General features: G+C 29.7%; 1 protein-coding gene across 4 annotated transcripts in view; it reads left to right on the top strand.

The window, feature by feature from the left end:
• Dll_0 (homeotic protein distal-less) overlaps positions 1-13247 on the top strand; it is a 75750-nt gene that overhangs the window by 15668 nt on the left and 46835 nt on the right. For all 4 annotated transcript variants that reach the window (XM_054235080.1, XM_054235082.1, XM_054235081.1 and 1 more), the window contains exon 3: positions 4209-4402. In XM_054235080.1, the coding sequence (XP_054091055.1) occupies positions 4209-4402 (194 nt within the window). The remainder of the gene's footprint in view (positions 1-4208; positions 4403-13247) is intronic.

Raw genomic sequence — 13247 nt, 5'->3', positions numbered from 1 at the left:
TGTGCCACGTTTTTTGTGTGGTGACATAATTGCGCGCTTGACTGTGACATTTTTATTTTGTTTGAACTTTTTATAATTTTTTTTTTCTAGTTTTTTTATATTTTATTTAACTATCGATGTATGTGTATGTATATAAATAGTCTATCTTTTTTCTATTGCAATTTTTATACACACAAATGTATGTACATATGCATTTGTATTTTTCATCAATGTGCGCCTGATTTTTACATGGTTGAGCAGTTTTGCCGTCGCTTTTAGACTATTTGAATTTTTTTTTTTCAATTTTTTTATTTAAAATTTTTTCTCGATTTTTTTATTTGAAATTTCTAGGTTTTTTATTTAAATTACTTTTAGTTTTATCTTTGTTTTCGGCTACTTTTTGCTGCCATGCAAATATACATACTTGCAATTCTGTTTTTGTAGCTATGTAAATAAATACATCACACAAGCGCAAGTCAGACACTGAAATTGCTTTGTTTTCATTGAATTGAGACACAAAAAAGTAAAGCAACAACAACAACAAAAGCGACAGCGGTGAGATTCGCAATTGTCATTGTCATCGTCGCTGCCGCCAACACGAATCGACGATTTGGCAATCGCAAAACAATTAACCTTGACGGTGAACGTGGACAAAGCCACTTAAACATTGGAGTGCAAGTACATCTTATAAGTATATATGTACATATGTATATAGACATATATTTATATAGTAGACACATATTTACTTTCAATTGTTTACAAATACATATACATTTTCATATGTAAAAAGGCAAATTTATTCACATGGTTGTATGTCACAAGTTCATTTATATGGAGCGCTAGTTAAAGTCTATGACGTGACTTATTCACTCTGTATTCTACGATGGGAGTGGTTGTGGGCGTAAGTAAAGTTTTTGTCGTCGTATTTATTTTTTGTTAGAAGTTTATACTTATATTTTTACTTTTTTCTGCAACTAATCGAGGCAAAATAAATGTTTGTTCAAAGCTCTGTACGGATTCTTATTGATGTAAAAATAAATAAATATTAAAAATTACAACAAAATCAAAAAGTAACAACAATTTCTCGCATTATACATTTCATAATTACCAATTAGGTTGGTTACTCAAAACAAAAACAAAATAATGTTTATAAAAACCGCTGATTTGTAATACATAAAATTCTATGAATACTACTAAAATCAAAATCTTGTATATAAAATATTTGTGCTGAGAGATGAAAATATTACTTGAGAAGAAAGTAAATCCTAATGGGAAACACCTGAAGTTGATAAGAGGTCATGTATAAGCCGTCTTCGTTTCGCCATTTCTCTGCTCGTTATATTTGAGTACCGCTCTCTTGTCAAAAAAAAATTACTACCGAGAGCAGCAGCACAAATATTTAATTGAATAAAATAAGATAAAGTGTATAACCGCTTGCTCTATTATTATTATACCAATTTTTTGTATTTAATCAAGTTGCATGATCGATTCGCTAACTTAAAGACTGGTCCAATCGAAGAGAGCTTCTATCAGTATGCAAAAATCTTCTTGGTTTTGTAGAGAAATTATTTATTATAAGACTTTCTTAAATATTTCTTTTAACTACTCTTTAAATAAACAAAAAAAAAAACATTTTATATAAATAAACAATACAAAAAATTAAAAAAATAAAAAAAAAATTATGATATTTCTTCAAAAATTTAAAATACATACCTAAAACGGCGCCGCTATATTTAAAATATATTAATCCCTCAATTAAAATTACAAAAAATAACTAATTTAATTAAAATTATCAAAATTCTTCTCACTTAACTGCCTCATTTCTGCTGCCACTGTTTAGCATAGCGCTAATTAAATCAAGAGTTATGGCAAACAACAACGCAAACTATAAAATCACACATTTTGACATACACACACATATACAACCGATTTAGTATATAACGCCACCAACTATACATATTCTCGTATATATACATATATATATATTTCGTACCTCATTTAGGCAGAATGAATGAAATTTTTTTGTGCGGTTTGCCATAATATTCTATTATGCTATTATACAGCCTTTGTCATTTTATTGTTGTTGTTGCTGTAATGAATTATTGTTCATGTTGCACATTTGAAGTGGACAACCCGCGGCGAACGACACAGTGGGCAACTGTCAATACACACATAAAAATGTCAGCTACTAATTTCTCGTGGGTTTTCAGGTGTTCCGACTTATGCTTGAATTATGCTTTGCTTAAACAAGTTATGATTGTGATTTTTGGTTGTTATTGTTTTTTCTACTACTGTTCAGTTTGATTTATGTAAATTTGGCAGTGAGGTGAAAGAATATTTTTTTGTTTCTGCAACTGTTCGTGAATGAATGGATGTGGAACCAGTTAGTTGAATAAATTAAAATCAGAATTTGAAAATATAAAATAAAATATTTTTGAAGTATACTATTTGAAATTAAGTAATTGGATACGTAAATAAAATTAATTAATTAATGAAATTGAGTTATTAAAATTTTTAGTAGAATAAAAATACAGGGTGTGTCATAGTATTCATGAAAAACGTAAAATTTTAAAAATATTTTTTTTTTTTTATAAATAAAATTAAAAAATAAATCTAAACTTTTTAACTTTAATAATTATGGTATTTATAAAAATTAATTAACAAAAATTAAAAAAATGAAAAATTTAGTTAATTAAATTAAAAAAGAAAAATTAATTAATTAATGAAATTGAGTTATAAAAATTTTTAGTATAATAAAAATACAGAGTGTTTCATAATATTCATGAAAAAATTAAAACTTAAAAATATTTTTTTTTTAATCCGAAATATTTATAAATAAAATTAAAAAAATAAAACTAAACTAAAAAGTTTAATAATTATGGTAAAAAAAAAAAAAAATTAACATTAATTAAAAATTTGGTTAATTAAGTTTTTTTTTAAAGAAAAATAATTAATTTTTTTAAATTATATCTAAATATTTAAATAATATTCAAAAAATAAATTTAAAACTTTTTTACTGTTATTAATTATTAAATAATCCATCAATTTTGCATGACTGCCGTCTTATATACCCACCAACACCAATGCTACCGTATGTATTTATAAAGTCACACTTTTGTTGTTGTATGTAACAGTAAGAGAGCTGTAATTAAAATTTTGCTTGCCACAATTTGTTATTACTTGCTGTAATTGGATAACATGAGACCCCGCAGAGTGTTGTGACATTGTGAAGGCCAAATGTGGAGTTATGTAACATAATTTTTTTTTAGATATGGATATTATATATGCTCATCTACACAAGCTAAGAAGCTAATAATTTCCTAAAAAAAATCACGCTATAAATATATGAAAAACTAAATATATTTACAACAACAAAAAAAATTGCAACAATCTACATGCAAATTACAATTTATTTACTTACATACATACCGTTCAGCCGTCTGCCAATCAATTTGTCTAATCATCTAACAATTAAGTGGCTGTCGATTTGTTTAATAATAGTTTTACATATTGCCATAACGGTTAATTACAACTATTTACAATGAAAATGAAAAGTGTGAAGAGCAATTGTAGTGAATGAGCGGCTCATGAATGACCCAGACAACTTAAATATGTAAGTTTGTCTGTATATATTTGTAAATAGTTGACAATTATTAAATTATTTTGCAATTTTTGCTTTATTTAAGTGCTTATGCCACGCACACTACTACCAGAATACAACAAAAAAAATAAAATACCAAAAACAATAAATATATAAGTAAACTATTAAATTACATTGTGTATATGTGTGTTGGTGTGCGTTTGTTTACATTTCGAGTGCTTTGAACTCTGATTTTAATGAATGCAATTAAAGTATAGTGAATCCGTTTGGCTGTTGGCGATTTGTCTTACTCGGGTAATTGATACGCGTATATATATGAATGTAGGTAAAAGGAGGTGAATGAAAGTGTTGTAGTATCTTTTAACTGGGTTAAAGCTGCAGACATACATACGAAATAATTGGTTAAACATTGTATTTTTGTGTAACGGTAAGCAAAATATTTTTGTAAGCTGTAAGTTTCGTTATTACTTATGCTGAAGACTTTGTGATATGGTTTAACAAATATAATATATATAAATTTTAATTACATAACTATTAGTTTAATTATTTTAATAAATTATTTAATTACATGTTAATATTTTTTGTACTTCTCATTCTAATTTATAAATATTTTTTTATTATTTTTCAGATTTTTCCATATCCGATAAATGCGAAGATTCCGGTTTACGCGTTAATGGTAAAGGCAAGAAAATGCGCAAACCGCGCACAATATACAGTTCATTGCAATTACAACAGTTAAATCGACGATTCCAGCGTACACAGTATTTAGCGCTGCCAGAGCGAGCCGAATTAGCGGCGAGTCTGGGCCTTACGCAAACACAGGTGAGTGAAGATATTAAAATTTAAGAAGTCATAAACAAAAGGGACGCATGAAATAAAATTTAATGTTTAATTTACATATTTAATTTAAATAAAATAAAATAAAACAACATAAGAAAGAAAAAAAATAAACAACTAAAACTTAAATAAAAAAAAAACTTAAATAAAAAAATAATTATAAAAAATAATATTAACGTAAAAACTTTAAAACTTATATAATATTAAAAAGCAAAATTCTGTAAAATAAAAATAAATAAACTAGAAGAGATAAATTTAAAAATAACATAATTTATAATTAAAAAAAAATAAAAATATTATAATTAATTCAAATATAAACTAGAATTAATATTATATTTAATATAAATTAAAAAAAAAAGAATATTGAGCAAAAAAATGAAAATAGAAGAAAATTAAGTAAAATAAAGATATAAATTAAAATATTAATTAAATTTCAATATTTTTAAAAAATTATAAAAATTCAGTGTATAGTATTTACTACTTCGCTAAGTGATCCTAAATTCTTAGTTTGTTTAAAGCTAACATCGATTACTTTAAGCCAACGCTGACTAACCCAAATTTATGTGCCATCGATTTTTTAGCGTCAGACTAACAAGCTAACTTTTAAGCAGTAAACAGTTATTGGGACAGTACTAGCGTGCTAGTTAAGGTCTATGTTTGTATGTGTGTGTGGAAAATTATTCCTGGTGTCTAAGTAGAAAATGTTTACAAAACAATTAAATCAAGGTAAACAAAAGCCAAGTGTTAGCGCAGTGCAGCAGACACGCCCATCTGAAGGCCAATGTCCCGGTCGACAAATGCAAATCTTAAACTTAACTTTATTTGCACGAGCAATGGTTAATAAATATTGAGAAAAAAGGCTGGGATACAAAAATGAATTTAAGCGAAAAGCAATAGTAAAATTGTAACAGAAATATACTCTGTCTATATACATTTTACATACATATGTATGTGTGTTTGTGTGTTTGTGTTGGAGCGCCCGCATATAAATTTGTCCGCCCTTCGCATGCAAGCCGCGCAAAGAAAAAACAATCAATAAACGACTTCCGCTTTCGCTTAACCAAGAGGGCGGTTTTAATTACTGCCACAAGAAACAATAAAACAACTGTAACACCAACAACAACTACAACTATTTTACTCAAATAACTGCAAAGCGCCAGCAAAAGAATTAAGGAAGCAATTCAACATCGCATTCAACTAAACAGAAAGTGTCGAATCGAACGGAGTTTCATATTGCTAGAAAGGCCCGCGTCTCGCGTCTTCAAGTGCCAGCTAGCTACAATAGCTTTCTTTATTGCTTTATTCACAGCCAAATAAAAGCTATAAATAAAATAAATAGTCCAGGAGGACAGCTGGCTGGCTGACTCGCTGGCCGACGTTTGGAAAGTGACCACCAACACAAACAACAACAAGAAGTCAGCGCGCGATAATTCACTCAAGCTGTAGCGCCACAGCTACCACAGTAGCCGCCGCGTTGATGAGTGGACAAGCAAGGAGCTGCGCTGCAGTTACACCCTTTATGCACTCATAAATTAATTTTTTGTGTTACTATTTGCTTTTGGGTTGGTTTTTTGGTTTGTATTGTTGTATTTTGGTACCCCTTTCGGTGCTCTTAGTTGCATATTAACCCTTCAACGCCCGGCGGCTATGCATTTAATGAGTCAGTGCAATGGGTGTTGCCGCGCAAACTTTCACAAAAAATAACAAATTATTGATTTAAGCAATTTTTCAGTTGTCCCCTGTGAAGTTGTAGGCGCTTTCTGTGCGATTGTCGGCGGCTAATTAGCTTGTCTTTGTCAATGTGCAGGAATGTGAGTGAAGAAGGTTAAGGAAGAGTTCTTGAAATTTTATGTGTATATTTTTGTAGTATACAGTTATATATTTATGTATGCACCTTAACGGTGAAATGTCAAGCGACTTAAACAGCTCTGAAAACTGTTTCATATAACTCGAATATATATTTTTTACATATTTGTATCAGACAATACTCTATTGACAGTTCGTTTTGTGCTCTTTAAGTATTATTTTTCCTCGTAGTTTAAATGTCTTTAAGGCTGTGCTGTCTGTATTGCATCCAGTATTAAACAAAATGTTTTACTTTTTAAAGCGTTCTCAGCCAAGTTCTCGCCCGAGGTTATGAGGTTAACATGCAAATTAAGCAGTTTGTAAAGAAATGCAAATATATTTGAAGAGAAAGCAGGCAATTACACTGTTAAAAACAGTTTTTTGCAATTATTTAAAATATTTTATAACATTCATATATAAATATTTTAATATAAAACTTTTTTGGAATTTAAAACCAGGTGGCAACTACAAAAATGCACTTATTTATAATCAGAAAATAAAACAATATTAAATATTTTTTTTTTAATTAAATATATAAAAAAGGTGGCAACTCTGTCCCAACGTACGTCTAATACAAGTTTTCGTCTATCTTTCAATTTTGCATAGCATATATTCAACTATTACTTTATTTTCAAACTATTTTTTTAATTAAAATCATCTGGCACCTCTAAAAAATATTTAATTTATTATAATTCGCTCCTTATGGTTTTCAGTGAGCTACGAAAAATAGCTATTAAATTCTAATAATTTTTTATATTCATTTCATTTGTTTTAATTAAAGACATGTGGCAACACTACACTTTCATTTTTTTCAGAATCCGTTCCAGCTAACTGCTTTCAAATTAAATTAAATTGTTTAATTTTCAAATTTCAAAAAACCATTTCTCACAGTGTATGCCACAACACAAAATCACACGCGCCCTATGGAAATGGAAAACTTCATATTACAACAAGGGGGAGTCATTCTGCAACACCACCCTGACATATCATATACTAACTTGCATGTCGTTGGAACTCAGCCACAGACAGTCAGGCAGCTTGTCTATTTACCCAGACTGACTAAACACAAAGCGATCTCATAACAGTCCCACAATACATATCGTAAAACAACAAAAACAATAAATGCAAAATAAAAAAAAAAAATATTGAACTATAAAAAACAGTTGTGTGTGCAAAGAACATGCAACACCCACGCGCTGCAACATGGTAAATATGTATGCTGACGTACGAGAGAACGAGTTTGTTAGCCCTTGCCAGCACTTTCTTCTGCTTCTTCACCAAGAACACAATTTTTCGCATGTCGTTGAGGTGTACCGCAGCAACTGGGCTAACTATTGTGTTTCGAAGCGAGCGTCAATGTGGTGTTTGACTAGCTCGTTGACTCGCTAGAGTCGCTAGATTTGAGTGCTTTGTTGTTGCTAGTCAGCAGTCAAGACTGTGGCTATCAAACAACTAAGTAACTTGTGGCATACTAATTCAATTAGGAAGCCTACGCCCACAACCAATAAATATATTTTCGAAAAACAAAGCGAAATAACGATCGTTATTCCAGTTACAAACTGCAATGGTGTGTGTGTTGTTGTATTTTCATGTTTGCTATATTGTATGTGTGTTTGTATTGTGTTTTGTTGGTATGGAAATGCATTGCATTTGAGCTGTACTGCACTTGAATGCACTTTGCTGTACACTTCACTCATACTTACTATGGTGCCTGAGTGTTGCCACAAACTTGTGACTACTTGTACTTGTATGTATAGTTTTTGTACACACAGTAAGTTGATTTTGTTTGAAAGGCATAGTACTTCAAGCTTCAGTTGACATTGAAGTAAATATTATTTTAGTTACTTTAGAGTTTTGGTTGCGTGAGAGTTTTTCTAGTTTCTATAGAATATTATTTTTTAAGCATTTTTTTACTTCCTATAACAGTGGTTTCCTTAAAATGAAAGCTTAAAGCTTTCTAAAAGCTTCTAATTAAACAAAACTATAAAAGAACACACTTACAATTATATTAAAAAGAGAGTTGCAGTAAATGAAACTTGTTTCCTAAATAAGCTTAAAGCTCTCAAAAAGCTTTTGAAATCGTTTTTGTAGATAAAAATTACTTAAGGAAACTTTATTAAACCTTTTTAGTTATCCACATATAAACATAAAGCTTTCAAAAAAGCTTCTAGGATTAGTTTAACAAATCAAAGTTTGCTCTTAAAGCTTCATTTTCATTATAAAACTATTTCTGAGCTATTTTTAGATAATAATGTAAACAAAATTAAGCGGAAATATAGAAACACATTTTATTCATGAGCTTAAAGCTTTCAAAAAGTTCCCAAAACACTTTCGAAAATCAAAGGTCATTCTTAATTTTTCATATTCAATATTTAACATGGAAGATATACTTAGTTAATAATTTAAACATTATTTGAAAAAAGTTTTAGAAATAAATGGAACTTTTATGATAATTTTCAAGTTGGGGTCTCTAAATTTGTTTTACTTATCTAATGTGGGTATAAAATTACGCTCATTTTTGGATAATAATATTAAAATACTATTTTGTAGTAATTATTCGATATTTTTTAAAGTTTTCTGAGAAAAATTGGAGTCTTTAAGACTCTTAATCTTAGGCGAGGTTACCTTTCTTTCATAAAAATAATTATTTTAATGATGAAATTTGAAAAAAAATATTTTAAAATAAAATAAAGAAATCTATCATTACTTTCATTTTAGCGAGATTAGCTATTTGTCTTACGTTATGTTTTTATATATCCATACGTAATTACATATATACTACCATTAAAATTATTTATTAATACGCAATTTAAATCCATTTGCATGCATCTACATACACACAAGCATATGTAGTCCATGCACTTACGTAAAACACTGCTATTGACCTTATCAGCGAATTAAAATCTCAGCAGCAAAAACAAAAGCAAAAAGCGAAGCGTAAATCTGCGACGTGTCATTCGTCGTTGACTTGTGAATGTCACAGCGCAGCGCAACAAATCAAATTAAAACAGATTTCGTGGCAGTCGAACACCTCCAACACCAGCGTCGCGCAACCAGTTCACGCCGGCCGCACGCGCCACCCGCCAACCCCTCTCGCACCGTCTCGCTATCTCTCATGTCTCGTGGGCTCCCCTGAGCGTTGCATGTCGCATTAGCGGCTAAAATGTGCCTTTAGCTGCGACGATACAGCAACAAAATTCAAGCCGTTGCATGTCGCAAGCTTAAACATACAACAAAAAGAAAAATAAGCAAAAACAATGAAAGAAACTCTAACTGGAAATATGCACAACAGCAACACTTTCGCAATATGCCCTGCAGCGGGCTAAGCTAAAACAATGAGGTTGCATACAGCAAGTAAAACAACAACAGCAATAACAACCAGCTGCGCATAAATTCAACAACAACAGCGAAAATATTAATTCACTAATCTGCAAACAAAATCAAAGATAATGCAAACAATCGCACCAATGTTTTGTGTATGTGCGGCAACAACAACAACAGCTTTAATAACAATTTACAGCAACAAAAATGCGGTGGTAAACAACAACAACACTGTTGCTTTAAACAACACTGTTGCTCTATGTGAACAATAGCAACAACAACATTATGCACATTTACAACTACAACAATTACAAGTACAACAACAACATCTGCAATTCGAAACACAATGTCAGCCGCAAGTGACGAAAGAAAACTCGTTATCCGCCTGCTGTTTGTGATATCTCGTTGATTGAATGACGAATATTGGTGAGACGGCGGTGGCGGTGTGCGGGTGTGGGCTGACTTGCCGGCTGGTCGGCCATCACCATGATCATAATTTGAATTTTTCTACATGCATTGGCTTGTTCGTGAAAATTAAAAATTTTGAAAACTAATTTGTGAAATTTGTGCATAAGTAGCTGTTAGCAAGCAACAACAACAACAAAAATATTAATATTTATTAAATATGAATAAATCCGTAAAAACTACTGAATTCTAGAATTTTCAAAGATATTTAAGACTTAAATTAAAAAAATATTTGCTTTGTTTAAACAATTTTTTTATAGAAAATCGCTAAGTTTTTTACTAAAATTTATAATTTTTGCATTTTTTGTAGTTATTTAATAAATTAGGGAAAAAAATAAAAAATCAAAAGAAATTTACAAAAATAATTTTTTTTATAAACAAAATTTTGTTAAATCGAATTATTATTATTTTTTTTTAATCTCAACTAATTTTTTTAAATTCGTGTTTTATATTTGATAATATTTTTTGCGTAACAAATAAAATATTTATTTTCATATTTGATGATTTAGAAAATTTAAAAATATAAAATATTTTTGGAAAAATAATAAAAAAAATATTTGTTTTTAAATAATTTTGAGTTCTTACACATTTAAAATATATAATAAATATAAAAAATTATTATTTTCTTTTTTCTATTGAGTCATAGTATATTTTTTCGAATAATATTTTAATTATTTTAAAATATATAAAAAAATAAAATTAAAATAGCTTAATTTTTATATTTAATTTTTTGGGACATCTTTATTTATTTTTTTTGTTTCTTAAATTGTTCAGATTAAAACACAAAATAATATTATAATAAAATTAGTAAAATTTTATATGATTTTTTAAGGCCATAAATTATCAATTTTTCAAAAAAATGTAACCCAAACTTCCTGCCACAAGTGACACATTATTATTAATTTATTACCACCAATAAACTAACCCAAAATTCCTGCCACAAGTGACACATATTTTACGCATTTTATTTAATTACATATTTTATTTGTCACTGCCGCTACGAACATGCTTATCACAATTTAAAGCCAATTGCGTTTTATTATTATTTACTATTTATTTTAATTTTAATTACCTACAACTTAAACCAAATTGAGGCAAAGTGAGTTGAGTTGATTTGAATTGAGATTGAATTGAGTGACACACCCCAAGCCAGTTGAGTGTGGTGGATGCAATAACATTGCGCAGCAGCAGCAGCAGCAGCTCGCTAGCCATGCTCCAAATAACGACTACTCGCCACCTCTTCCTCGCGTGGAAATTGTCTAACTCTAGACAGATAGCAGCGGCGACAACAAGCCACACCTACTACAGATGTGTATATATATGTATATGAGAAACACTTGTTAGTGGCAACAACTTGGAGCAGAGTTTGTTATATTATTCATGTATTTATTTATATATATATAATATATGTATATTAAATATATTTATGTACCGCGAAGCGCCTACAACAAGTGACCGCGAGCCAGCAAGCAATCGTGTACATTTTCGAAGCGCAATTCTTCAGCTGCATTTATGCGACACATTTAAGCTTATCTCAAATCGCAAATTGTTAGCGCGTATCTCCTAAGTTATCACAAGCATGATGTCGCCCAAACGATATGTACTACTCGCTGCACAGATAATGCATAAATACATGCACTTTGTTGTACTTACAACAACAACAAACAACTTTGCGCGACAAGTGCTTGAATACTCATATCAGCAATGCTTTTCTTGCTGTTGGCCACCGTTTTTCAAATTTAATTATGTTAATATTTTTTCGCACGAAATTCATCGGGGACCTGTAAGACTGGGAGAACTTGTTTCGTAGTTACAAATAAATGCAATTTTTTTCTCTATTAATGTAAATAAATAAATTCAAGCACATCGCGTATATATCTCCAGTTGTCTCGTCAGATTCTCGTAAAGTATGTTTTTAGTAGTAAGCGCAAAAGCTAGAAAAACCCCACCAACCGGGGATTTTCAAGAAAGTGCAGCACAACAACAACCACTAACTACAACTCCAAGCCAATTTCTAAGCTGAATTTATTGTTATTGTGAAATTGGCATAATGAGTTCCCAGGCAATACTACTGACCGGTGAAAAAAAAATACAATGGTATGCTGCTAACCGCTTATAAGCCAGAACTTTTATAAAAAAACATTATTAGCATTAATAATGTGCACTGTTTGCTAAGCAGCTGTATGATTCAGCTAGTCTCCAGTTTAGACGAAGTAGAAGCGTTACTTGCATGTTTTGTGCAGCGCAAAGTTCAGCGTATGCTTGCTGCTGTTGTTGTTGTTGCTAATGACACGGCTACACTTTGTGATTCTAGAGAAATGAAAGATCGTGTCATGTTAAGTAGACATGCCCATTCATATTGCGGGTAGCAGTATCTGCTATGAGTATTAATTACAAATTATAAGTAACATATGTATGCAACACACAGGCACACACACACACGCCCAGCACTTAGGAAAGCGGCTGCTTTTGAGGCACTCTATTATTCGTTATTAACATAGCTTAGTTGTGATTAATTTATTGGCTACTGTTTTATATTGCATTATATGCTGAGTGCACAAACAGAATATATACGAGTGTTTAGTTAGTTAAAGGTATTTCCCCCTTGCTTGCATGTTTTTTATAAATTTGTTGCTTCAAATTGTGAAACTAATTTAAAATGGATGCATTTTGATTTAGATTGATCTCTTGACATTTGAGTTATATAAATGCTGCATTGCTTTGCAAGTGAGTCACAAAAGTACACGAGAGAGAAGTTAGTTTATTGGATACTGTAGAAAACTGAAATGAATCGGTAAAAAAACATTGAAATAAACAAAGTCTTTTTTTTCATATTTAGTTCTAAAACAGGAAAAAAGGTTTGGAATTAAAAGTTTTTGTTTTTCAAAAAACGAAAATTCCCGTTATTTTTTGAACACACCTCGTATATAGCAATAAAATGCATTTATTCCATATTTCAACTAAAAATAAAAATATTACTTTTTTATAAAAAAGTCCTGAAATATTTTTAAAGGGAAAATAATAATAAAATTATATAAAAAATATTTTTTTTTATATTTTTTAATATAATTTTTTTATATTTTTTAATATAATTTTTTCCAAATTATTCAATTTGAAGAAATAATTTTGAATATTATTTTTATTGCCTTTTTAAATTAATAAATTATATAAAAAAAATTGTTATTTTTGTTTTTGCACA

The sequence above is a fragment of the Zeugodacus cucurbitae genome, chromosome 6 (genome assembly GCF_028554725.1).
Source record: "Zeugodacus cucurbitae isolate PBARC_wt_2022May chromosome 6, idZeuCucr1.2, whole genome shotgun sequence".
In the NCBI taxonomy this organism is placed as follows: Eukaryota; Metazoa; Arthropoda; class Insecta; order Diptera; family Tephritidae; genus Zeugodacus; species Zeugodacus cucurbitae.
The sequence above is the reverse complement of the archived record's forward strand: the minus strand, read 5'-3'. Positions and strand labels throughout refer to the sequence as shown.